Genomic DNA, 27,116 nt, shown 5'->3' with positions numbered 1-27,116 from the left:
AGCGTTTCTGAACTGTCCAACCTGGAGGACTCCAGGCAACCAGCCCTGCCGGGGGCGTGCCCCAGCCGGCTCGGGTGCGGCCGCCCCGGAAGTGACGTGATGCCCCGCTGGCCGTGCGGAAGTGGAGATGGCGGGGCTGTACGTGAAACCGGGTGAGCGCGGCGGGTGGGCTGGGGCTCTGGGTCTACCGCCGGCCCAGGCTGCGGGCGGTTACCGCGCGGGGTGCGGACCCTCTGTCGCCCCCGGGCTCGCTTCACACGTCCTCTCACCTTCGCAGGCAACAAGGAGCGGGGCTGGAACGATCCGCCGCAATTCTCATACGGGCTGCAGACCCAGGCTGGCGGACCCAAGCGCACGCCGCTCACCAAGAGGGTCGCCGCTCCCCAGGATGGATCCCCCAGAGGTGCGTGGGGGCCCTGTGTGCCGCCGAGAATGGGCGGTGCCAGGGATAAGCTTGTACCGTGGGCCTTTTTTGCTCTCCGAGGACTTCCTGAGGAGAGAGGTTGGAGCCCCAGAAAGGGGCCCAGTTCTGGCCCTTTTCCGAGCTCCTTACCTGTTGCCCAGGTAAATAATTGGTACGTTGGTCTCAAAAGAATCTCTCTGTGCTTTCGCCCTAGGTGATCTCATCCAGACATACGGTTTTTAATATAGTTTTTAATTTCCAAATTATTTTCAAATCCTATTTCCAACCTGGATCTTTTCTCAGAACCCCATCGTGGTATACCCATTTGTCTCTTCTTCCTCGTCACTTGACTGTATGATAAGCATCTCAGATTTAACGTGTTATTCATTTAATCAGTATCATCTACTGAGCACCTACTGTGTTTGAAGGCAAACTAAACAGCAGTGAACAAGACAAAAGTTTTGTTTTCTTGGGAGTCCACACTATCGCTTTGGAGATAGATGAAATGGTGGTAAGGGCTTTGCAGAGAAATAAAACAGGGTGATGTAAGAGTGACGGGGTAACTAAGGTACCTGAGGGGCTGACACTTAAGCTGAAATCTGAATGATTAAAAGCTAGCCACACAAAGATCAGGTGCAAGAGCATTCAGGGCATTGGAAACAGCTACTGCAGGAGCCCTGAGATAAGTTTGGCAAATTCAGAGACTGAAGGAATATCTGATGGCTAGAGCACAGTGGGCTAGGGATAGAGATTAAGATCTGAGAAGTACGCAGGGGGCCAGATCATAGTGGGTTTTTGTAAACCAGGATAAGGAGTTTGTATTTTAATCTACGTAAAGTGGAAGCCATGGAAAAATTTAAAGTAGAGGAGGGCGTCCTTTTCCCCTGAGCATTTCCCGTGCCAATAGGTGGATCTGTGGCCCTGAAAAGGGAGCTCAAATTCAGCTCTTTTCACTCCTCTCTTATCCACACCTGTAACATTGCAGAGTTATAATATAAATCAGAGTTTCTTAACCTTAGCACTAATGGCATTTTGGGCCAGATAATTCTTTTCTGTGAGAGACTGTCCCATACATTGTAAGATGTCTGCAGCATCCCTGGCCTCTACTCACTAGATGTCAGTAGCACCCACCCAGTTGTGACAGCCAAAAGTGTCTCCAGACATTTGTCCTGGGGGCAAAATCTCCCCAGGTTGAGAAACACTGACTTATATCTTTAAAAAGACCACTGTGTCTCCTGTGTGGAAAACAGATTTTAGGGAAGAAGTGGAAAGACAAATTAAGAGGCTATTATGCTAACATAGGTAAGATGTAATGATGATTTGGACAAGGGTTGGAGTACTAGAGGTGGTAGGAATTGGATGGATATAAGATATGTTATGGAGAAAGTCAGTAGGAATGAGTAGGTATAGCAGGTGAGGTGAAAGAAGAAGCAATGTAACATACATTTTTTCACTTGAGGAACTGGATGGTGTTGATCATTGATATGGGATAACTGGGTTTTGGTGGGTGAGGAAAAAAGCAAGCTTTCTGTCTTGGCCATGTTAAATTTGGGCTGCTACTCTGGGGAGAGGTCTAGGCCAGAATTACAGAAATGTGTCACTGTCACATGGATGGTATTTGAGGTCATGGGCTTGAATAAAGAGTGTGTGTGGATAGAGGCCTAAAGAGGATCCAAGACAGAGCCCTAAGGTGCTCTAGCATTTCAGGGTTGAACAGGGAAGGAATTAGCAAATGAGACTGAGAAAGAGCAAAAGAAGTAAGAAGAAAAGTAACGTTTACTCTGGGAGAGATTAAAATCTTGATTCAACCCTGATGAATGCTGCTGAGAGGTTAAATAAGATGGAGAAAAGGGACCACTTGATTTGACAAACGTAACAATCACTAGTGACCCTAACAAAAGCAGTCAGGAGTGATGAGAGCAGAAACCCAGCAGGAATGGGCTGAGGAGAGAATGTGAAAAGTGGAGAGAGTAACTGTAGTCAGCTCACTGAAGAAATTCTCCTGTAAAGCAGAGATGAGAAATAGGGCAGTGCCTGAGGATGCAGCGTGAGGTAAGGGATGGTTCTGTATGCTGATGGGATTGTTTAGTAGAGAGGGAGAACTGATGGCACAGGAGAAAAGGGATAACTGCAGGAGGGAAGCCTAGAGAAGGCAAGAGAGGCGGGGATGCAGAGTACAGCTGCAGAGATGGCCTCTGATAGGAACAGGAACCTTTCATCTATTAGAGGAGGAAGGAAAGCAGCCACAGATGCAGGTGGGTTAGTAGAACTGGTGGTGAGAAGATGAGAGTGTTCCTGTTCAACGACCTTTATCTTCTCAGTGAAATATGAGGTAGGGTCAGAAGTAGAGAGACAGCAGGGAAAGGAAAATAAAAGGAGAAGGTAGAAGAGTTTAGAGGAGATAAGATGTGAAAATAGTTGTTCTGAAGAGTGGAAAAATGAGGCAAAGTATATGATCTCCAGGCAATGTTGAATGCCTTTTAAAATCTGTAGCTATGAATTTAAAGGGAGTGAGTTTAATGCACCTCGAAAATCTGAGTAGCTGAGCTGGAAGGGTAGGAGGGGTGGTCATTGTTGCTGAGAACAAGGCAGAGAGGGATGGGAGGCTGAGGTTGGGTGGAAAAAATGGTTATTGGAGGTGAGAAGGTCAAACTGACAGACCAAATTAGATGAATTATCATCCATGTGGATGTTGATACCTAAAAGTAATTTTTGACTTTTCTCCTCCAGTTTTCTCATTTTCCATAGTGATTCCACCATCCCATCATTAAAGTCAGAAACCAAGAGTCATCCTTGGCTTCTCTCTCCTTCACCCCCTGTTCCATCAAGATCTGTTCTACCTCCTCTTAAATATATCTCAGACCACTCCATTTCCCCTCATCTACTCTTTCACTGTAGTCCATGCCAGCATTCTCTTTCCTGGACTATTGTTAACCTGCCCTCCTCTACCTATTCTCATCAGCTTTTCACAGACCATACAGAGTGTGAACGTCATAAAAAACAAGTTTAGTGACATCAGTCCCTGCTTTTATAAACCTGCAGTGGCTTCCTGTTACCATTAATGGAGTAATGGCTCAAGACTAAACTCCTCCAAAGCCCTGCAGGGTCTGGATCCCTGCTTACCTCTCCAGTGAAAGCTCATACTACTTTCTTAAGTGTTAATCATTTCCAGCCACACAGGCCTTGTTTCTGTTCCTTGAACAAGTCAGGACTTTTTCCACCTCTTGGGCCCTTCCCTTACCTCTGCCCTAGTACATGGTTCCTTCAACTCTTTATGGCTGCATCTATCTCATCCAAGTTCTTAACTTTGTGAGCACTTTTTGCTACACACTAATGTAGCAGCTGTACCTATATTCTTACTTAATCATCATTGCAACCCTGTGAAATAAGTACTATTCCTATAATATCCCCATTTTACAGAAGAGGAACCCAAGCTCAGAGGTTAAAGGTAACTTGCCATATGTCACATAGTGTGTGAGCTGGGATAAACTTAGATATCATCTTATAAGGCCTTCCTTGAACACTCAGGCTAGGTAGGTCCCTCTACTATTCCTCTTTATCACATCATCCATTTTATTTCTTTTACCTATTTAAGCCATGTTTGCTTGATCCTGCTTTACCTTTTCAGTCCCCACCTTAGAGACATCTCCTGGGGCCCCCCCAATGGGGCCTCCACCTCTGTCAAGTAAGGCTTCCAGACCCCCATTTGTGGGGAGTTGTCCTCCCTCCAGCATGGAGCCCACAAATTTCCCAGTCGTTGAGTCTGAGATTCTGCTGGAAGATGTATTGAGACCTTTGGAACGGGCATTGGAGGATTGCCGTGGCCACACAAAGGTAAGTGGGAAAGCTCCCATCAACAGCCAGATGCAAGTATGACTCTCAAAGGTAGACCCTCTGACCCTATGGGCAATGGCTCTTAATCCTTTCTGAGTTAATGAACCCCTTCAGAATTTGCTAAGGACTTCCTAGAAAAATGAACACAGGATTTAGGAGGGTTCACAAGCCTCAGAAGAGGCTTATAGGAACAAGAATTGAATTCAACTCCCATTAGTGACAATAACAGCCTGATTTACGTACCTCTAGGCCACTGAGAACAGACCCTGCTGATATTATGCTTAGGGAGGGGAAAAAAAAAACCAACAACAACAGCCCCTTTTTTTATTGATAATGTTTCCTAAGTTCTCTGGAGGCAAGGGATCTGAGGAGTCTTAAAGGAAAGTAGCAGAGGGGCTTCCCTGATGGCGCAGTGGTTAAGAATCCGCCTGCCAATGCAGGGGACATGGGTTCGAGCCCTGGTCCGGGAAGATCCCACATGCTGCAGAGCAACTAAGCCCGTGCACCACAACTACTGAGCCTGCGCTCTAGAGCCCGTGCTCCGCAACAAGAGAAGCCACCACAATGAGAAGCCCGTGCCCAGCAACGAAGACCCAACGCAGCCAAAAATAAATAAATAAAATAAATAAGTTTATATATATAAAAAAAAAAAAAGGAAAGTAGCAGAGTGATCTTCACCTCTTTGGTCCCTAGTTTCCTTATTTGTAAAGCAGCACTATAGAATTAATTTCTGAGCATATGAGAAACTCCAGAAATTTAAAAATTCTAGCCATACATGCATTTTTCTTGAGAAGATCCATAGATTTCATCAGATTCTTAGTGGGGCCTCTAATCTTTGCGTAAAGAACCATAACTCTTAGAGTGTAAAGTTCCTGGGCCAGACAAAGCAGGTGCTTCCTATATGGTGCTCCTTTCCCTGCCCCTGTTGGGCTGGCAGCACTGACTTGGAGGGGGCTTCTGTCTCTCAGAAGCAGGTATGTGATGACATCAGCCGACGCCTGGCTCTGCTGCAGGAACAGTGGGCTGGAGGGAAGCTGTCAATGCCTGTAAAGAAGAGGATGGCTCTGCTGGTGCAAGGTGTGGCTGGGTCCCTTGGTATAGCCTAAGTCCCTCATCCTGCCATGGTTGTCCAAGTTGGACTAGGTGCTGAGATTTTGACTGGTTGGGAGGGGAGGAGTTGCAGCTATGTTTTTTGCTCCAGGTTTCTTGCTCAGCCCCTCTCTCTCCTCAGAGCTTTCAAGCCACCAGTGGGATGCAGCAGATGACATCCACCGCTCACTCATGGTTGACCATGTGACTGAGGTCAGTCAGTGGATGGTGGGAGTTAAAAGATTAATTGCGGAAAAGAGGAGTCTGTCTTCAGAGGAGGAGGCCAATGAAGAGAAATCTGTAGCCACAGCTGAGCAGAACCAGACCGTGCCAGGCATCCAACACGATCCTTAATCTGTGGGTTCCCCAGACTGATCTCACACCATCTCTTATGCCTTGGCATGGGAGGCCTTCCCTAACTTGGCTCCCTTTTACCACTTGGGATACTGTCTGCCCCATTGGGGTGTTTGGCCTGACCCATCTCTGGGGGAAGAGGTCCCTCCTGGACCACAGGGAGGCCGCTTGTTACCCATACCATATGAATTTCAATAAAAACATCTCAATGTGGTGGGACCTGGGTAGGAGAGATGAGCCCTTCCTATGCCAAACTGGTTTCCTCTGGTGTCCTTAACTGCCCTGCTCGCTGTGCACCGTGCACACCTCTGTTCTTCCTCTATTCATCATGAATGGCCTTGCTAGGCGTGAGTAGACTACTGCCTGCCACTCTCCCCCAAATTAGAAACATACATCCCTTGCTGGGCTGAGTAACCCTATGTTTGGATGATTTTGTTTCAGTATGGGAACAGAGGCTCAAATAGCATGGGGAGATTTTTTTCCCTCAAAAAAAGGAGACTGACCTATTTGCATTGCATCACCCTTGAGGTATGCAAGTGCTACAGAGATTAGAACCTAGCTGTATAAATTGAAGGTGAAAAAGACCAGATTGCTGACATATGGGATCATGATTTTTTTTTTCAGGGGACGGGAAGAGTAGGATTATGACTCTTTATCTGACTCACCAAATAAACTTCTGCCTCTGTTTGGGCCCTAAGGTCTTCTAACGCTTTGAGGACAACAGAACCAGGTGGAAGGGGCCAGGAGGCTCATATCATGCTGTGAGAAGGGAGAGTACAGGTTTCCAGTGTTGGAATATAGTTGGTACTTACAGGTGGGAGGCAGAAAAGGTATGGGGAGAGACAAAAGAAGGCTATAGGCTGGGACAGTGCCTCTTTTCTCCTGCTTTGGAAAAGCTAAGGAGGGACTGGTAGAGAGGCCTGATTCCAGGAAGGCTGCTTCCTGGAAAGGCTGCAACAGCCCTTGGCAGGGGTCAGGCTATTGCTGTTTATGGTTTGGCAGCTCCTATGGCCTGCCCCCAAAGCTTGCCTCAGGCTCTAAGTGCTGCTGGAAGTGGGCCCAGTGGGAGCTGGGAAGGAACCTGGGACCTCTGATCCTAACCAGGTTTGCTGGGACCCTTAGTTTTATGGCTGAGATGGGAAGATCAGCATTGAGGAGAACACTGGAGCCAAGGCATTTCTTTGAATGTTTACTAAGCAGTCAGACAGTGACATTCTCCATCCCCCAGCCCCAGCCTCAGCCTCAGCCTGAGCCAAGGGCCAGGGGTTGGGAGGAGTGCCTGCAGACCAAAGAGTAGTAGAACTAAGGGCTTGGCAAGTTGCCCATTCCTATCCCCGGTCTAGCTGCCTCAGAGCTAAGGGAGGCCCAGAACCACCATATCACCCCATTCTGGATTAGATGAGGCCAGCTGGCCTTTGGATACCCCAGAAAAAGGAGGTAGCAGCAGCAGCGTGAGGGATTCCTCTTACTCCACACACAGGGTCATCTTCACTGGATTAGATGTCCATTTCAAACTGTGCATCATCTGGAGAGAGAAAAGGCAGGAGGACTGGTTGCTGGGCTGGGGTCTGCAGGTTCAGTGTCAGTGAAGAAGCCCCTCTCAGAATCGAACCCCCACTCTACTTAACTGGGGCATTTGGGCTCAAAGCCATTTTTAAATTTGGGGGCCTGATTTCCTTACCAGGTATCTCTTCCTCTGTCTCCTTCTGCTCCTTCCGCTCCTTGAGCCTGGAGGGTGGGGCTGTTGGAGGAGTTGTGACCCCGGGAATCTGAGGGAGGCAGCAGGGGGGCGTCTGGGCAATGGGTGAGTTCTTGCACTCCAGCAGGAACTTTCGGTCGTAGATGATCCTGGTGCCTGTCAAGGGGTAGGGGCTAGGTAAGAGGCAGGAGCTTGGGTACAGAGCTGTCTGGGACCCCAGACACAGGCCTTTTAGGGACCAAGGGGTCACATCTTCCCATTTTTCAAAGGGCTACTGCTCTGCAGCCCGGCCAGGATCTCAGCTGACTAGGCTTCACAGCACTTAAAGTCTCCTGGGCCTACCCAAGATGTGTCTAAGCACCATAGAGCAAGTGGGGCATCCCAGCTGGTTTAGGCAGGGGCTTTTAGTTTAGGGGAGCCTCAGGTCTTGGCTCCAGGAGGAGCACCAAACTTGGAGCTCAAGTACTTAAGGAGGCTCCTGTCCTGCTCTGCTGGCTCTGGAACTTCATTGCTTTGGTTCACAAGGGAGGGCCTAGCCCTCCAGCCTCAGTTGGATGAGGAAGCCAAGAGCAGATACGAAGGCTGGTGCTGCCACCTGGGCTCTGATATCCTGCAGGGAGGAGCGGTGTTCCTCCTGTGAAATACAGGGACACACTGTTCTTATCCTGACCCCTCCCAAGTCCTGTCAGGCTCAGCTCAGCCTAGAGGAACTTGGCCCCAATCATGTCCTCAAAAGGCCCTACCCTGTTCTCACCCCTCCCCTTCGCCTCCGCGGCAGGAACCCCTGAATAGGCATGATCCCAGGCTGCTCCACCAATCTGCCACTAGTCAAGCCAGCCAGCGCAGAGACCCGAAGCTCCTGCCCCCAACTGCCAGAGTCCTGCATTTGCAGCTTTGCAAGACCCGGTTGCTTCCTGCTGAGGCCACACTCAACTGGGGCCTCGGCTTCTGCTCCCAGGCGGCAAGTCAGGAGGGCTGGGTGAGCAAGGAGCCCAGAACCCAGGCCATAGTGATGATTTCTGCCCAGTCACTAGGAAACTAGGCACAAGGCCGTGTTGCATCACTTTGAGAATTTAGGGAACTGGGCTTCGGCTCCAAGCACCCACCCCCCTCAAAGCTACAACCTGCAGAGGGGCCTGCAGGCAAGTCCAGGCTCGCACCTCCCCGCCCACGTCCCGCGACACGCACACGCTGGCCTGGCCGCTGACCTCCGGGGGTAGTGGCGTATAGTGTGCCCCCCAGCGTGGTGCTGTAGCAGTCAGGCAGCCAGTCCCTGCCCCCGGGAATCGGGCAGCTGGTGGATGTGGACATAGCGCGGGTGGGACGAGCAGGAAAGCAGCGGCTGGTGCTGGTGTTGAGGACGCGGGGCGCAGCCGAGTCTGAGGCGGACTCAGTTGACCACGTGCGGCCGCAGCAACAACACCAGGACAACGTCAAGCCGGGGGCGGGCCGGCTGTCAATCAACCCGATGATCCCGCCCTACCCTCGCGGGAGGAAGCACCAAACAGCAAAAGTTGGAAGGAGTTCCAGGAGCCTCACCAGCCTCCAGTTCCTCCTGGCCCAAAATTGGCCAGCCTGCCTATACCTATAAGCGCCGCAGCTACTCAGCTATTTACTATTTACTGTTTACAGCGGGCGCTGGGTACAGGTGAGGTATGGCACACGTTATTGCCATGTATTAATCCATCCATTCCTCTCAACGGTTTTGGACAGTAAAGCACTGTTATTAGCCACATTTTACAGGTGAGGACACCAAAGTCCAGAGAGGTTAGGTCATGGTTCAAAGTCACGGATTTTGTAGGAGGGGGAGCTGGAATTCATACCTGTGTGTGTCTGATTCAAGTGTGTGCCCCTAGGCACAGCTGTGTAATGCCTCCCATTAATCAATTTCAGTACAGGGTAAAAGTGCCTTGATGGCCTGGTGCACAGCCATCAGGGTAGGTCAGGGAGGGAGAGTGGGCTTTCTGGAAGAAGTGATACCTGGACTGATTAAAGCATGAATAAAGGTTGGAAGATAGGAGAGGCCAGTTCTTTGATCTCTCTATCACAGCTAACCTCAGGAAACTAAGGAAGGACTGGGGGCTGGTGAGGAGGGCTTGGTCTTTAGCCCTCTGGAAAGTAAGATCAGAGAGGCTGGCCTTTAAAGAGAAGATTTTTTGATGTAGGCACAGTGACATGAAAGGAGGCAGGAGAGAGGTAGTGGGAGAGTAAGTACTAAGTCTAGTACCTGTATACACAAAAAATCTCGACTTGACCCAGTTGTCTGCTGTTTGGCTTCCTCAGAGTCACTATACCCTCAGCAATGCCACCCCACCACCAATTAATTGTAGACCACCTGACTTCATGCATTTATCAGTACTACTTCAGCACTGGCTTCATCAGATTTTCCCTCAGCTCTGATTTCTTGACTCATTTAAAAAGACTATTTTACAAGTCATTGCTTCTCAAATTTTAATGTGCACATAAAGCACCTGGAGATTTTGTTAAAATGAGGATTCTGATACAGTAGGTGGGACTTGAAATTCTGGGTTTTTAATAAAATCCCAGGTGATGTAGACCCTTAGGTCTGCATGTCCTTAGAATCACGCTTCAGGTAGCAAGGATATGTATATTTTATTGTTCCAAAAAGGTTTTTGAGCCTCTTACAAAGTGGTATATGCCTAAATAAAGTGTCTTAGCAATGAAGTGCTGGAGGGTAAGGCTTGGGATCAGATTGTGGAGGAACCATCTATGACAACTCAACTTTTAAGCAAGGTAAGTAGTCTAGTGAGGGGAGGGGGAGATGGGGTGGAGGACAGTGAGACTGGAGGTAAAGACTCCAGCCTAGTGAAATAGGGTAGGCAAAAAGGCAGTTGCTGCGAGGATGGAGAGAAGTGGAGGGGATCCAGATACACAGAGGAGGAAGGGTAAGGTGACTGATTTCAGGGTGGGGTGGGAGAGGAGATAAGCTAGGATAATTCCCAATCTTCTGACTTGAGAGTCTTGGTAGCTAGTAGTACCACCTAATATAATAGGGAAAACAAGGGGAGGGGCATATCTTATATTGGGGAATATATAATGTGTGTGGAATGTTCAGATGGAGAAGCACAGTAAGGAGCCAGATATACAGGTCTGAAGCTACAGAGGGAGAACTCTGGGCAAGTGATTCAGATCTGGGTGGAGTAAAATCCAAGAGTATGGGATGAGATTACCTGGGGAGAAGATACACCAAAAGAAGAGACCTGAGCATATCAACATTTATTTAAGGGGTAGTGGAGGAAGGAGACTGAGAAAGACCAGTGAGTAGGAGAACTAGAAGTGTCAAAGGTTTTCAAGAAGGATCAGTGTGGAAGTGATCCTTCTATTAATCTCTATTATAAAACAACAGCAGCAGTTACAGACTTAGAGCAGTCTTACTACTGTAAGAGTACTACTAGAAGTGTACTTTTCTTGAGACACTGTGTGCTATAAGGGCTGGGGAACCAGAGAATAGGTAGTTGGTTTTCGAGAGAAAACCAGATTCATCATCCATTCAACCAGGATGAAGGACCAAGAGTTTAAATCAGAGGTTTTTCAACACTGATTGCCCATTACAGTATAGAAGCTTCCAAAAAAGAAAAAAACCAAAAACTTATGCTCAGGTCCCAACCCCAGAGATCTGATTAAACCTGTAGGGGAATACCAGGTCTCTGCCACCAGGCAAATTACTTTGAACTCACGTCAGTACCATTAAGATAAAACAGGAAGAGGTGAAAAGTAATCACAAAATAGGTTTGCAATCTGATCATTAGATTCACGATCTTGTTTTCCAAATTAGGTCTTCAAGCCCAAGCTCCTGCCCTTTTTTGGAGGTGGTCTTAACACACTCAAGTTTCTCTCACCCATTTCCTACAGGAGAGAGTGAAGGTAAAGTAACCTGTCAAATAACATTGACACACGGTGACAAATCTTTGAGGAATAGAAAATGCAGCATTATCAGAGTCCCTCACCCCAGAACAGGGTCCACTGGGAAGACGTCACAACCATCCACACTTCTTAGTAGAAGAGCTCTAGGGCTAGTTAGAGAACAAGATGTTCAGAAGCTGTTTTCCTACAGTTTGTTTGCCTCTTCCTGGGTTTACAATGTGGTACAAAGGTCTTAAACAGTGGGACAGAACCATGTATACTAAGAACTCCTCTATGTGGCTTGAAACTCTAATATGACCAGCCTTTCCCCTTCTAAAAGCTACCTCAAACTAAGGATGGTACCCTCCTGTACTAACTTTGAGGTTGGAAAGAGGACTTGGCCAGAATCTGTAAGATGGAAACTACAGTTCCAAGTCCTGAGATTTCTTACCTCTGGTTAGGAGAGGCCACCATTGGCTGTCCAACTCTCTTCTTCGGTCTCGTTAGCTGAGGTGATGAGATTTCCCCTTTGAGAGCAGGGACTGAAGGAAGCAGACTGGCCTATAAAAGGGCAAGTCAGCACACTGTAGCCACAATAGGTTTAAAGGGTCTTAAAAACATCAAGAATTTTATTGGTGGTGGTATTTTATTACATTGAACACTACTTGAAATAAGTGGGTCCAGAAACCTTGATGATACAGTTTTATTCCTTGAATGAGCTGTTATTCTCATAGGGCTTGATCTATGCCTCAGCAGGATGTTTCTTTTCTTTTCTTTTTCTTTTTTTTTTTCAGCAGGATGTTTCTTAATGACTTGAGGGCTCACTATGGGTATGCAAGGTTTTCTTCTGCCTCCACTAAATTCCCAAAATCAATAATGGCTCTCACAATAGCAGACTTTTGATTCCATGTAAGAACAAATGGTAGGGGCCCTCAAATCTCAGCAATGTATTGGCTTCTAGTAGTCCCATACCATACATTCTCATTCACAAGACAAGAGAATCTGTTAGAACTAGGAGACCCTTTTGAGTTCATTTACATTGTTTCATTTACAGATGAATGTGAAGCCCAGAGGTAAGAAATGACTTGCCTATGGTCATATAGCTTAAAGTGGCAGAAATGAAAACAGAATTTAGGTTTCTGACTCTTGTTCCACTCTACCCGTTCTGCCTCCCCACAAATCCCTTGTATATTCTGAAAGTAATTAAGTTCTTACCTGAGCTAGGTTTAATCCAAGGTTCAGGTTGGTAAAATAGCAGTAAAGTAATGCCAGGAAGAGGCAAGACAGAGGAAGAGATTAGCAGGCAAAATGGAGTGGGGAGTAGGCTACTGGGATTCAAATAGAAAGAAAAGAAGGCAGTGGTGGCAAGAGGGCAGGAAGTAGGGTATCCTAAATAACTGCTACAAACTGCACAGCTCCTGTTTTTTCCTAATCCTTCTAGGGGTTTCTCATAATTGTGTCTTCTTATGGGTTCTAGTTCCTGATCTGAGATAAAATTTCTCATTCTGTTGTCCTCAAGGTATAGAAGATATTGGAAGAGCTCTTCCAATAATTCAAGTGTACTTTAAATAGTTAAGATAGAACAAAACTCACTTTTTGTCCCACTGAATAATTTACGTAGTATTCTCTCTCTCTAGTATATGTTTCATCAAGAGTAGTTTCATTCATTTCACTAATATTAGGTGATTTTTTGGGTTGTTATTAGTGGTAAGTGGAAACAGCAAGATATGTAGGTGATGCCAGGGGTCCTCTGTCCCCCTCAAGGGGGTCTCTTGAGACTACTTGATGTGGTTATTAAGCACTACAAAGGCACTAGCTTCAACACCAGTGATAATTTCCAAATCCATTCAAAATAGAAAATAAGAAATGAGCTTACAGAAGCACTCTCATATGTAAAATGATATGGAAGACAGAACAACCAGGTATGTCTAACACAGAACAAACATGGCGTGTCTCATCTAGTGGCAGCTCTAGGAGCAAGGCAGAGAAGATTAAGAACTTCCGTTGGTAGGAGAGTAGAAAAGTGCTTCTGGTATGGTTCTGCCCCTAGTTATTATCTTTCTGTGCATCCTTCTTTGCCTTAATGTGTGTTTTGGCTCCTCTATCACCTCAAACATTTTCTTGTTTTCTTTTTTAGCTCGCTTTTATCTAAGACCAGGTAATTCAACCATATTAAAACATGAACAGTCAAGTTGATGACTGTTCTTTTCATTGGGCTAGTTTTTTCTTCTCTATTGTGTCAGATTCTTGGCATAGCCTATAGTTTGGCCAAAGCAATCCATTCCAGTGTTCATGAGTTTAGCTTGTTGACCATATTGGCTCTTCATGGAACTAAGCCCAGAATTAGTCACATATTTATAAACATTATTCAGCTGATGCAACAATACAACAGAATTAAAGGAGTCACCCCCCCCCACCCCCACCCCCCCCTCCTATGTCCCAACCCAAATAAAACTTAAACACCTATAACCAATATAAATCTTTAGATAAAAAAGTCAGGAAGCACAAAAGGAATCTGAAGGATGATTTGGGTGTCCCTAAGTTTTTTCAGTGTCATCTGACTGAAATCCTGTTGTTCTTATTGACATACTCATGATCCACAAAGAGCTAAACCTTTTAATGGCCTATCTGCTAAAGTCAAATAAGACACATTGCAGGGGCTTGAAACATTCTCACTTTTAAAACGATACGGAAGAGAACAAAAGAACAAGGAATGTTTAACACAGAATAAGTATACAACTAGTCTTAAAAGTGCTTTTTCAAGGCAGTCTAAGAATGGACTCTGAAGTGTAAAATGTGAGAAGCCTATCACAAATATAGTATTAACAACCTGGTTCAGTATGATTGTGGATTGGGTAGTACCTGCATGACCACTGAAAGGATCACACCCCACTTCTAAACACTGTTCATCTTTTTATTGAATATTCTGGTAAATATTTCACATTAATACAGGCCACATTAAGTAGAGCCACTATATGACAAGAAATTTACTCAACCTTTTCATTTTAAGTATGTAAACAATTGTACATGTATTTACCACCCTAAAAGGTTGAAACATGTAATCATCTAATTCTCTTCTGCATACAAGTAGCATTCAGTATGTTTAGCCCAAAGCACTAATTTCAAAATGGCTAAACTAACCAGAGAACATAATCAGATGGATAGGAAATCACTTTGTTCATATACAATGGGCAATCAAATTTCCATTGCTAAAGCCTCAGAGAATATTTCTTAGGCACATTAAAAAAAATCCCCAGGGTTCTTCCAAGGTCAAAAGTTTCTCAAACAAGGCTAAAGAGTAAGACCTTCTAACTTAGTTGACATATTTGAGATGCATGTTTCCAATATGAGGTGCCCACGTGCCAGGCCAAATCTGAAAAGGGGGAGGAAAAATTGGAATTTCTAATTAGGAATCTTTAGACATTTACAAAATGAATATATAAATGCAATGGTAATTCACTGTTTCTGCCTAGGAAGAATACACATACATGAGATAAAATGTTAAGTAGCATCATCTTGATATTGAAAAACTTAATTCAGTTCAAGATAGTCAGATGTCATGACTTTTGATATATTCAGAACTTGCACTACCCAAAGAATTAAAAGAATGACATCATAAATCTGAAAAATAAAAGAGCATTAAGTCCATTTTACCTGTTGGGCATCAGTGCATTCAGTTGAATTTTGAATAACTTTTATCATAGGGTTCCAAGCAGGATCTGGGTTGTGAAGTCCATTAAACAGAGGGCCTCCTGGAACATCAGCAAGCTGAGGATGGGAGGGTATTATGGTGCCTCCATACATGGAAATTGGTAGACCCTAAAACAGCAGAAAGGTGTAATCATGAAGTGATTGTAAATGATGATTCCACAATATCAGCATAGATTTCTCTTATTTCCCTTCATTCAAAGAACTCCAGAGTATCCTGTAAGTATAGCACCATTGTACAGTCTTGGGAAACCAAAAGTGGTTATTTGCGTCAGCAACACTTTTCAATGAGAATAGAAAAACAAAACAACTAAATCCAATATCAAATCATCAGGAAATTTCCAATACTTGATGAACATATATAATACCCTCAACTTTCCCATATTTAGGATTTACTAATAAGCTTCTGCCAAGAAAAGGGGAATTCTACATGATTGCTTGCAGCCACAATCTGGCTTTATGGCAGCCTGGAAGCTCTCAGAGGAGACAAGAGGGCAATGGGGAGCTCACAGCCAGCTTTTCAGAGAGGAAGAGGCCTCTAAGCTGTGGCAGCCAAATGCAAAGCAGCAAAACCCAAATCTCTCAGGTTCTGGAGGGAAGACGGGGGCTTCTTCAAGATAGTTTGAGGACAAACTAATGTAAACAACATAATCCACTTTTGAAATTGGATAAAAGATCTGGCAAAGTCATAGAAACAAACTAGTTATACCAAAAGGGAGAATTATTTCAGTACAAATTACTCCTTAACATGTGACTACACTGGCTGGCAATGTGTTAAACAAGTTACAATGATGTTTGTCAGCTCACTTTAGAAAAATCCACAAAACTGCTTACCATAGGCTGATGAAAAATGTTAGAGGGGGCTACCATTCCAGAATCATCTCTCTCCATTGGTTGATGCTGAGAGAATGTGCTTGGGTCTGATAATTGTTGATGCATTGGATGGTTCCCTATCACAGACTGTGACCAACCTGACAAGCCTTCTAGAAAGAAGAATTGAGATCAAGGTTAGATATTTATTTGGATAAAATAACAAAACATTACCACTGGATTTTTTCATACTAAATTTAATCAAAAGCATTCCTTTGAGAAGCTCAGGACACATTCATGAAAATCTTTGCAAATCAAAATACAAGTTCCTGGAAAACTGGGTGGAGTCCTCTGAATACCCTAAACACTCTACCTTGTCCTTCAAAAGATTAAGTGCTCTCTGAAAGAAATCAAATGATTGTCCTATTCTACAATGAAAAACTTAAGAAGGAAAGGAAGTATGCTTTGAATCTTTTACTTCTAATCAAGTCTGTATTTATTATTTTATATATATTACTATCATACATATTACATCTATTATTATGTATAATCCAAACTAACATTCCAGACTTTGAGACTGGACTGAACTCCTCAAAGGTTTAAACAACCTTACTGGTTAAGTGCAGGAACTAATAAGCTTATTTATTTAGGTAAGGAACTAAGTTTAAATGGCAAAATCCCACAACTTACTCAAGATATCCCTCCAGACAGAGGACACTGTAACTGTACCTGACATGGCATTGACGCCAAATGACCAGATTCCACTGTGTCCAACAGGAGCAACAAAACTGGTCCCCACAGGGGCTTGTGCAACAGACCCTCCTTGCCGAATCCGGGCTAGTCTCTCTGTTCCAATGGGGGGAGGTATCTTTCGATCCTGACTGGCACTGCCTCCTTTCGGTTGGCCCAAAGTTGGTGGGGCAGAAGTGGCTGAAAGAGGTGAAGATGATCCCGAAGAAACAGATGGAATAGGAGAGTCACCTGGTGGCAAAATATTTCTCTATTGTTTTATTACATATAAAAACTAATTATAAGAATATGAGAAACCTTGTTGGAAAGATCTGTTCCACAACATAGGTTCTGGAAAAAAAATTTCATTTTACAAGGTCATTCAGATGAGAATATATAGGGACTTCCCTGGTGGAGCAGTGGTTAAGACTCCATGCTCCCAATGCAGGGGACCCAGGTTCGATTCCTGCTCAGGGAACAAGATCCCACATGCATGCCATAACTAACAGTTCGCATGCCACAACTAAGGAGCCTGCCTCCCGCAACTAAGACCTGGTGCAACCAAATATATAAGTAAATTAAAAAAAGAAAATATATAAGTTCTATAAATATTATCCTATACTACTTCTGCCTGTAGTAAATATAAACAACTAGTCTAAAAATATAGTAAGTATAGACTAGTCTAAAGAATTTTTTCAAATTGAACTGAACGAGGCTAGAAAGGAAGAAGGCTGTATTTATTCTTATTGTAGTTCTGCTGGCTTGCGGGATCTTAGTTTCCCCACCAGGGTTTGAACGCGGGCCCTCGGCAGTGAAAGCGCAGAGTCCTAACCACTGGACCACCAGGGAATTCCCCTTACTGTAGTTCTAAAAAATCTTCTCAAAACATATATTGTCACATTTTAAATTAACTTAAATGTGGCAATGTTTGCACGGTAACTATCATATTGTCTGGAAAATAGCTGCTGGTCCTCTATAATTATTAGCTGTTTTCTTTTTTCTCTTTCTACAGCCCCTTATTCTTCCCCATAAGGAAGGAAGGTTAAATGTTAGTGAAGCATTGTAGGATTCAATTCACAGCTTTGTTTCTTAATGGGACTCTCAGGTAATATGGGTAGTTTTCCTTGCCAAAGGGCCAATACTCACTGACTTTCTCATGATGCTCATTTAAAAAAAATCAAATCCTGTTCAAATCCTTTTAGAACTTCATCTGTTCTAAATATTGAAATAAGTCAGAACAGAGGAATATTTTCACTTATAAATGGCAATCATACAGTTTCCTCAAATGTAAAACTAAATGAGGAATCATACCAAACTGACCAGATACTTAAATTCAACTTCTTTTCAGACCTAAGAAATTATTTCACAATACTGTCCCCAAACGGTCTTATAAAACTACTTGTAGTGCCTCTTTTCTTGATCCAAGTCTCAGTGTAATCTCAAATCTGGCTTGGAAGAATAGCCTGACCCTTCTCAAGTTTTCTATCCTATAAATGACTGATAATTTTTGACATGACTGCAAAACAAACCTTGGGTATTTGCATACAATTTAGATTACTAAAGTTACAATATAGCGTTCCCTGAAACAAATGGTTTAATAACTTATTCAAGACTCTTTGGGAAGAGTTCCTCTAGGATTCCTACATGAGTTTGAGGCGCTTGTCCAAGGGTGGGGAGAAAAATGTTGTCTGTTGAAACTGGGAGTCCCAACGGGAGCTGGCCCTTGCAGGAAAACCCGAGTTCCTGGTATGCCGGAAAAACTTGTCAGAGGAGCAGAAGAGGAAGATTGGGAGCTGCCTGATGGGTCAATGGACGGTAACCCTGAAATAAAAACAGGTCCAAGACGTCAAATTAGCCAAGGCTTTAAAAATGAAAGTCCAAGGTTGACTTAATTCCTCTTTAAAAAAGCAGAAAGAACGCAGTTTATTTTGTGGATCACAGCAACAAGAATCCATTTATTTCATACTGTATGTCCCCCCAAACCATTTTTTTCTTACAGTCCAGAAGAATATCACCAAGCAGGACTAGATATAGAAATGTGAGCCCAATGTTTAGGAATGGCAGTCACCTGGAGTATGTTCTAGATAAATCTCAAAGCTTTCATTAGAGGGGACATGAAATGAGAGCATGTTGTGGTACCCATCACTTAGAAATATAGCTGTTCATCTATAAAACTATAGTCATTTCCTGTGCAAGATGAGTAACAAAACCTACCAATGTTTGCTTCCTAACAAGGAAGGAAAGCATACGATTAAACTAAAGATAATTTCAGTATTCCATCTGATTAAAAAAAAAAATCAACAGCTGCAAACTACATCAAAGTTTCTATCTAGTTTGCATGAGTCTGAACTTAGCAGTATTCTCAAATTCCATTGCTTTCTCTGGAGAACATTTTTAGGGAAAGAGGTCAAGGATCTGGAAAAGGATTATAGGTGCTCATTTCAGAAAAAAGTAGTTAATATCAACATAAAAAATTCAGAACTTTTCAAGCAGGTCTTATTCATCTATAAAGTATATAATTCAAAGGCTTTTAGTATATTCACAGGGTTGTACAACCATCACCACAATCAATTTTAGAACATTTTTGTCTACCCTAAAAGAAACTCTGTATGCATTATCTGTCACTCTCCATCCTCCTTTACCCCATATCTGAACCTCTAAGCAACCACTAATATATTTTCTGTCTCTCTAGATTTGCCTATTCTGGACATTTTATATAAAAAGAATGATACAATATGTGGTCTTTTGTGACTGGCTTCTTTCACTCAGCAAAATGTTTTCAGAGTTTACCCATGTTGTAGCACAAATGAGTACTCCATTTCTTTCACTGTATCTCATAATATAGAATATACATTATACTAAGAATAATATCTTATATAGATATACCACATTTTGTTTTTCCATTCATCAGTTGATGGACATTGGATTGTTTCCACTTTTTGGCTCTTAGGAATGGTGTTGCTATGAACATTTATGTACCAGTTTTTGTGTAGAAACATGTTTTCTCTTGGGTATACCTAGGAGCAGAATTACTGGATCATATGGTAACTCTTTTTAACTTTTTGAGGAACTGTTGAACTGTTTTTCCAAATGATGTACCATTTTAAGTTTCTACCAGCAGTGTTTGAAGGTTCCAGTTTCTCCACATGCTTTCCCGTCTTTTTAAGTATCACTATTTCTTACCTGCAAACTAGGAAAACTAAACTATATCCATGAAAGAAGAGCATCAACAAAAGAAACTACCCAGGCAGTTAAGAAATGAAGCCAAGCTTAATCAGTCCTGGACCCTGGAAGGAAGGTCAAGGATTAATGCTTGCTTTTTTAAAAAATTATTTTTTAACTAGTAATAAATAATTTTGATGTTATAGATCTGAATAATTAAGGTTCCCAAACCTTGTTTGCTACCAAACTAGATGGATGATCTCCTTGACTTTCTTTTCTCCAGCCATTCATAATCTGCACATCTTCTGGGATATAGAATGTGGAGTGCAAAGAGCTCAAACACTGGAATATGAGAGATCTGAAGTCTAACTCTAGCTAAGGCATTCTAAATTCACATATTAGTTAGTGCCAATCAAGTCAAGGATTAATTAAAAAATTAATTTTTACCACAGTCTGAGCACTGGCAATGAGCTCTTCTTTCATTCTGGGGCCTTTGAAAACCTTTTTATTAGTCTGCCAAAATGAAAAGTTAAAATAGATACCTATTTATAGAAAAGAAGAAAAAAAATCCAAGAGAATATTTTGGACCACAGACTGTCTTATGCAAGCTTTATTTCTATTCAAAAGATGATATAACAGCTATGTTTTCCTGAAAAGATAAGTAAATGGAAACATATCTGATAGAAAAGCTAAGGCTATGCCATATCCATAAACTCACAAATTTTAAACAACTTAGATCAGTTTATAATTAGCAAAAAGGAAAGATGGGCTATGGGACAGTTTTCCAACTGGAAGAAAAATGCTAAGTGGCACTAGTTCTTCTTACCCCCTTTCTAGGTCAGCCACAATTTCTAATTTTGTTTTTCAGACTAGAGCAAAGAGATTGGACTAAAGTTTGGCCCTTAGACTCTGGAAAATAGATTCTGGTTTTCCAAATATCTCCAAGCCACCACTAGACTCTTATCTTTCTAAATCTTTCTTATACTGCCTCAGCAGCTAATTTCTAATTTCAAGAAACAAACAGCTGATTCAAAATTGTTTTTTTTTTTTTTTTGTTAAATAAGAACCTATACACACAGGATCTCTTCAAACAGCTCCATCTATTGTAAATAATACAGAGTTACAACATCATTTAATATTCATTCTGAGTACCCAAGACTGAAAACAAAGAATGTAGATTATGGACTGTAACCTAAACACCTTCGTAACCCAAACTTTTTAATCTCAGAAATGCAGGCAATCACTATGATTTTTAAAATGTCTGTAAATTTGGAATGCTTGAAGCATCCTATGAGTCCTTTTTTATTAATATCATCTTATACCAATTCTAAGAAAGTGGACTGACACAAGATATAACTTCCTTGAAATGAGGTGCAGAGAGATCATAAAAGAGAATATAAAGCAGCTCATATGTGACTTACCTACAACTACATTTTGGCCACTCAATCAGCAGTCATTAAGGGGTCTTTACTATTTATGACACACCTTCATTTCTTTAAAAGATCATGCAATATTATGTACAAAATAAATGCTTTATTACTTTGGAAGGTTAGATTATGTTGTTAAAGCCCCAAACTGTGACGTAATGATGGTTATAATAACTTACCAACTGGACTAGTAGAAACTCGCTGGGAAGGTGATCTGAAGCCAGGTGCCTTGGAGTTGTCAGGGTGCACGTTTTCCAAGTGTCCAAGTACAGAGTTACCCAGGAATGCTGACTGAACAGTGAAAGAGGCATCTGCAGTAACTCGTGAGGACAGTGGACCATCTCCCCAACCCTGGTTAGCTGGCACCTGACTGCTGTCAAAAAGACTACTGAAGTGATTGAAAAGCGTGGCTGGGCCAAACGTAGGTGGCAAAGATTTATTTGCTGGGTTAATGTGCATCTGAGAACCATTCATAATGTTCATGGCTGAAGAAAGCTGCACTGCAGCTGGTGGGCCTTGAGGTGGTGTTAAAGGAACTGGATTTGTCACAAAAATAGACTGGGGATCCTGGTGTATAGTTGCATTTGGTACCACTGAGTAAAAAGAACTTCTGGGTTGCATTCGATGAGAAACTCGAGGTGCTGGTACAGCTAACTGAGGTAAATTACTGGTATCCTGATTATCAGCAGCAACCAATCTAGGTGATGCCAAAGTCAATGGAGCAGGTTCTGAATTAGACGCAAAAGGCATTGACATAGGACTTAAATCAGACACACTGGATGGCTGTGTTTCCTCCTGTGTGTTATTGGAGGGAGGAGTGGGACTACCAGATGGGTGAGTTTCTGGAGCTCCTGGGGTGTTGCTGGCAGAGCTACTGCAGCTGTTGGCAGTTGAAGAGGGGGTACACAGGTTTGCCATGGACTGGTCCTGTGTGGACACTTTCTCTTTGGGGGCTGGCATGGCAGAGAAAGACTCCGTCTTTTGTGAAGAAAGCTGTGCTTGAGGAGTACTTGCAGGCAGAAATGTGGTGGGAACTTGCCCACTAGTGATAGATGCAGAGGAGACAGAAGGCAGGGAACTACAAGTGCTTGTCACAGAGGAAATCACTGCTGCTGGAGGACTTGTCTTAGGCACACAGGCAAACAACTGCTTTCTGACTGATGAAGGAGTCCGGGTATTAGTCACACACAGTTGCTGACTGGCAGCAACTACAGAAGAGACAGTGATAGGACAACTGGCAGTAGCTAGTCCAGCAGACTCTGAGGGTAAAACAGTCCCGTTCTGGTTAGGTAGACGGCCTGTATTATTATGCTTTGGAGAGCTATTTGTGTTGCCAGGATTCACAGGTCTCACTGGGAATGGTCCCCAAGTGTTAGGAGAAGGTGAAAATGTTCCTCCAAACTGGGCCATGGGTAAACGAGGATGCCGAATCTGTTGCATAGTTTGAGCAGCCAGCAGGGCAAAATGAGGGTGAGGATAAGCTAAGGGTAGAGAAACTGGGAAAGAAGAACGTACATTTGCTGGAACGTTCTTATTAAGTTTATTAGTGGGCTGGAACGTAGATAATGTTGTTGCCTGTGAAGTTACAAGACTTGGAGCACCCAAGGGAAATGCATTTTTACTGGAAGCTGCTGTGGTGCCTACTCCAGATGAGAAGTTTGCATGGATGGCTTTGGTGCTGGCAGGTGTTCTGATATGGTTTTTAGGAATCAAGTCTTCCAGTTCCTTAGCAGGATCTTGAATAAGTGCATTGATAAGTTGAACTGCATATCTTGTTGATTCTGTACCACCCCTGGGGAGAAAACAAACAAAAAACAGAACAAGATCAAAAATATACAAAACTAGGTAATCTTTACCATGAAATAGAATTGATTGTACCATACCTAACAAAAATGTACTTCTAATAAAATTTAATTTCCTCATAGAACTAACAATATATATATATCTCACAATTACCTTATTGTGATCATTCTCTCGCCATTCTTATCTTTTTGTTTATCCACATCAATATGGGCACCAGTAACATCTTGTATTGCAGTGATGTTGCATCCTCCTCTCCCCATTATCCTGGAAACCACTGAGGCTGGAACAGACAATTTCTTTGACCTACAAAATGGAGACCACACATGAGCTTATGAAATCAAAATGTCTATTAAAAAAGATGTCTCGGGCTTTCTGGTGGCGCAGTGGTTGGGAATCCGCCTGCCAGTGCAGGGGATACGGGTTCGATCCCTGGCCTGGGAGGATCCCACATGCCGTGGAGCAACTAAGCCCGCGTGCCACAACTACTGAAGCCCACGCGCCTAGAGACCGTGCTCGGCAACACGAGAAGCCACCGCAGTGAGAAGCCTGCACACAGCAACAAAGACCCAACGCAGCCAAAAATAAATAAATAAAATAAATAAATTAAAAAAAAAAAAGATGTCTCAGTAAGTATGTTCATGAACATCTGTAGAATAGTATTTCTCAAACCTTAAAGAGGAAATTATTATAAGTTTTTATTTTAGAAACTGACCTCTTATTATATTGAATTTAATTTAGTAAAGGTAAAAAAAACACACTGCCATTTAAAAAAATTATATTTAAGTCACTCATGATCTCAGCATTCAAATCTGCATAAACTATCACATGTTAACTAAACTGCAATGATCATATATTGATACTTTCAAAATTAAAATAATGCATACCACATTGTTAAACTCTATACTGAAAATGAATAAAGGCAGCTTATCAGTGTCAACAACTTTACTCAGCAATAAAAAATAAAGCCTCAGATTTGTACATAAAAAGCAATCCACAAGTGGAGCCTGGGACTTCCACTTGTGTGAGAAAACACAAGAGGCTGATTTTGGGATCTGACAAGATGGCCTGGGTGTCCTGCAGGATTATCACGGAAACCCAGTGTTTGATGGCAGAACCAAATGAGAGCAACACCCATTATCTTCATGTGGTCACTGCTGGCTGCCAGGATTCCCTCCTTGAGGGAGGGACCCTCAAACTTTGAACTATACCTTCCAGAAGAATACCCAATTGTAGACTCTAAAATACATTTCATGATCAAAATTTAATATCCTAATGTAGACAAATTGGGAAGAATATATTTAGCTATTTTGAAAGCTAGAGCATAGACTAGGCCATGAATAATACTTAAATCAATCTGATCATCAAGTGTGCATCACTTCTGTTCTGCCAAGACTTCTTCCTTTTTTGTTTGCTTTTAATGGACACAAAGTCTTACAAAAATTACAGAATAAAAACTCAGACATCTTAGTCCTTTGGTGATTAAGTGCACATTAGCAAACGTAAGTCTTATCCTGATTCCCTGTTGTAAAGCATGAGCAGAGGCTAGAAATACCTTCTGGATTGTGTGAAACATTTAAAAGCAGTGGCTCCTCTCTGCTTTTATTCATTTCCCCCATCATGGTTTAAGTATAAAGCAGTGTGAATGAAGGGAGTTGTCAAAGTTAGCTGCAGGGGTGTTGGTATTTGTCTTTTTTTTTTTTTTTTTTGAGGGAGAAGGTAGTTTTAATTTTATGGGCTCTTCCACCCCCCCACTTTTATGGTGATCTAATTGCATTGGTTAAAAGCAGATATAGATTCTCTAGCGAAGTCTAACTTTATTTAAATGCTGTAGATGGACAAACTTGTCTGAATCAAAATGGGACCATTAAACAAACATCATAGCCCTCACAAATAGCACTGTGACTTTGCTGTCAAGTGAATCTTCCCCTTAAGAAGCCTGTGACCTTTTTGTATGGTTTGTCTGTAAACTGTATGTCTTATGTTTTAATAAAATGTTTTTTGTTATTCTAAAGCCAACATTTCTTGTATCATATAAAATATGCATACAAAATTTACATACTGTTTCTAATTTTGCTTTAGCCTACTCTGGATGTAGTATGGCACTGCCATTGAATATAATAACCACATTCAAATTATTCATTAATTAACTGGATAACCATCTCACAAGAGGAGAAAAGTTAAAAAGACGAGACTAATTCTACTTACCTTCGAACAACTTCTTTCCACCCTTCCTCTCTTTTTTGCCCCCTTTTAGGGCTGGTCAGATTCAGCTTTATGTTTGAAGAGCTTAATGGCAACGACACTGACTTGTAGGTTGTTGATAAGGAATTAGGATTCACTTCGCCTTCAAGTCTGAGAAGAGAAATATCAAGGCCAATAAACGATAAATTTTAAGATAGAAACTCAAAGGGATTTGCTGAAGTATCTGAATTAAAATTTGGCACATCAGGGCTTCCCTGGTGGCGCAGTGGTTAAGAATCCGCCTGCCAATGCAGGGGACACGGGTTCGAGCCCTGAGCCGGGAAGATCCCACATGCTGCAGAGCAACTAAGCCTGCGCACCACAACTACTGAGCCCACGTGCCTAGAGCCCGTGCTCTGCAACGAGAGAAGCCACCACAATGAGAAGCCCGCGCACCGCAACGAAGAGTAGCCCCCGCTCGCCACAACTAGAGAAAGCCCGCGTGCAGCAACCAAGACCCAACGCAGCCAAAATTAAATAAATAAATTTATATAAAAAAACCAAAAACCTTGTTAAAAAAAAATTTGGCACATCAAATTATTAACAATCAGAAAAATAGAAATAGGGCAAAGAGTCCATTATTTATTTTAGTATTAAAATGGATTCAGAAGCCAGAAGGACTATATATAATCAATAAAAATGACAGTTAAAATCAAGGAACGCTAATATTTTCAGCTTCAAAGTTGAATGTTAAAAGTTCTAACAATCTCATTGCATAACTAGCACATGATAAGGAGGACACTGGTGAATTTCAGTTTTAAATGTTGAAGACAGGTAATGTGGTAGACTTCAGTTGTTTAACACAACTTATGTTACTTCAAGTTCTTGTGCCAGGCGTGAAAAAGGAAAGGTAGGTGCAGAGTTAACAAGTCAGAAAATTTTACCGTGTCTGAGTTTTGGAAGCAGCAGTACTTGTCTTTTCTTCTTGGGAATGGAGTAGCAGTGAGGGGTATCTCCTATCACTAGAGGAATTCACATCCATAGTGAAATTTAACTCTTGGCTTTTACCACCACTACTACTCTCACTGTTGCAATCTGTGCTGTCCAAGTTATCTGAATCACTATTCCCACCTGCACCGCCACCTCTGGGTTCTCCATTTATTTTATTCTTATCTGCCTTTTGCTGTGCTAAGGATATATGTTGTTCTGGTAATATTAAATGTGCAGTGGGAGGGGTCTCTTTTGTTTTGTTCTTCTTATTTTTCCGATTGGTGCTGGGAGTTGTCACAACATTGGCCCTTTTTTTCCCAAACACATTTGTGAATGTTGCAGATGTTGCAGAGATTCCGATTGTGGTGGTGGTGGTCGCACTAGGAGGTTCTATGGGAACTTCTTGCTCCACTGAAATCATGAAAAAGGATAAAAATCACACTGAGAGCCACAGATCTCAAAACAAATTGTGACAGAATACACCTAATAATTCAGACCCTTAGGTCATATTTTCCTTTTACCAGTATTCACTAGTAAATAAAGAAATCTTTACTGTTGTGAGAACAAATATACTATATCATATTTTGATGTCTAACTTGGTATAAAACATTAACATTCTTAAGATCTGAAATGCTAGTCTCATAAACTAACCAAAAATCACAATACAGTTTGAATTTAAGAAATTTTTCAAATAGCATTTTAGAATTAGAATTCAAATAGAGCAAAATTATTTGCCTACTACAACCACTGCCAGACTATACAATAAACAACTCTTTGAGAGTAATGGACCCCAACCCTATACAGCTTCAAGACTGAACCTTAGTTAAAAATCTATTGAGGAACTGGACCTCTTCCCAGTTTCCATCTGGGGAAGGAGAGGGTAGGGAAGAACCTGAAGAAAAGCTGGCAAACCTCTTACTGTATCACTTTTAGGACACACATAATGGGTTTTACAGGGGAACTTAAATTACAACTGAATGTCTTCAAATTATGTGCTTGCCTTCCCCCTTCTGTTTCTCTGTGTCACTTTACAATGTAAAATATTTAGAAGTATTTACTATGG

General features: G+C 42.5%; 3 protein-coding genes across 7 annotated transcripts in view; 1 reads left to right on the top strand and 2 right to left on the bottom strand.

Annotated features, from left to right (window-relative positions):
* Positions 1-29: 29 nt before the first annotated feature.
* On the top strand, positions 30-5,899 carry SRA1 (steroid receptor RNA activator 1). Its single transcript, XM_082378715.1, has 5 exons — positions 30-152; positions 278-403; positions 4,032-4,237; positions 5,206-5,314; positions 5,469-5,899. The coding sequence occupies exons 1-5, from the start codon at positions 128-130 to the stop codon at positions 5,678-5,680; spliced, it is 678 nt and encodes a 225-aa protein (XP_082234841.1). The 5' UTR covers positions 30-127; the 3' UTR covers positions 5,681-5,899.
* A 957-nt stretch (positions 5,900-6,856) lies between these two features.
* On the bottom strand, positions 6,857-11,669 carry EIF4EBP3 (eukaryotic translation initiation factor 4E binding protein 3). The gene is made up of 3 exons (XM_082378728.1): positions 8,588-11,669; positions 7,362-7,535; positions 6,857-7,205 (listed from the first exon to the last, which is right to left on the bottom strand). Exons 1-3 carry the CDS (start codon positions 8,688-8,690, stop codon positions 7,177-7,179), a joined length of 306 nt encoding a protein of 101 aa, XP_082234854.1. The 5' UTR covers positions 8,691-11,669; the 3' UTR covers positions 6,857-7,176.
* Positions 11,670-11,690: 21 nt separating this feature from the next.
* The window catches only part of LOC309622637 (ankyrin repeat and KH domain-containing protein 1), a gene marked incomplete at its 3' end in the record, with an annotated part of 115,657 nt that continues 100,231 nt past the window's right edge, over positions 11,691-27,116 (bottom strand). For 2 of the 5 annotated variants that reach the window (XM_082378612.1, XM_082378614.1), the window contains 9 exons: positions 26,008-26,464; positions 25,088-25,234; positions 23,036-23,185; positions 21,259-22,871; positions 18,135-18,311; positions 16,491-16,691; positions 15,759-15,934; positions 14,898-15,062; positions 14,144-14,616 (listed from right to left, as the gene is read on the bottom strand). In XM_082378612.1, the coding sequence (XP_082234738.1) occupies positions 14,557-14,616; positions 14,898-15,062; positions 15,759-15,934; positions 16,491-16,691; positions 18,135-18,311; positions 21,259-22,871; positions 23,036-23,185; positions 25,088-25,234; positions 26,008-26,464 (3,146 nt within the window). Of the gene's footprint in view, positions 11,805-14,143; positions 14,617-14,897; positions 15,063-15,758; positions 15,935-16,490; positions 16,743-18,134; positions 18,312-21,258; positions 22,872-23,035; positions 23,186-25,087; positions 25,235-26,007; positions 26,465-27,116 lie in introns of those variants that run through there. The other 3 variants (XM_082378610.1, XM_082378611.1, XM_082378613.1) reach the window with 3 other exon arrangements.

Source organism: Balaenoptera borealis (genome assembly GCF_965194805.1).
Source record: "Balaenoptera borealis genome assembly, chromosome: 2".
Lineage (NCBI taxonomy): Eukaryota > Metazoa > Chordata > Mammalia > Artiodactyla > Balaenopteridae > Balaenoptera > Balaenoptera borealis.
This window is presented reverse-complemented; position numbering and strand designations above follow the sequence as displayed.

Bases quoted from the DNA above. Each gene is read 5' to 3' on its own strand.
- EIF4EBP3 (XM_082378728.1), bottom strand. From the start codon at position 8,690: ATGTCCACATCCACCAGCTGCCCGATTCCCGGGGGCAGGGACTGGCTG. The intron at 7,536-8,587 runs GTCAGCGGCCAG...ACCCCTTGACAG, and splicing joins ATACGCCACTACCCCCGGAG to GCACCAGGATCATCTACGAC. The intron at 7,206-7,361 runs GTAAGGAAATCA...TTCTCTCTCCAG, and splicing joins GACAGAGGAAGAGATACCTG to ATGATGCACAGTTTGAAATG.
- SRA1 (XM_082378715.1), top strand. From the start codon at position 128: ATGGCGGGGCTGTACGTGAAACCGG. The intron at 153-277 runs GTGAGCGCGGCG...TCACCTTCGCAG, and splicing joins GGGGCTGTACGTGAAACCGG to GCAACAAGGAGCGGGGCTGG. The intron at 5,315-5,468 runs GTGTGGCTGGGT...CTCTCTCCTCAG, and splicing joins GATGGCTCTGCTGGTGCAAG to AGCTTTCAAGCCACCAGTGG.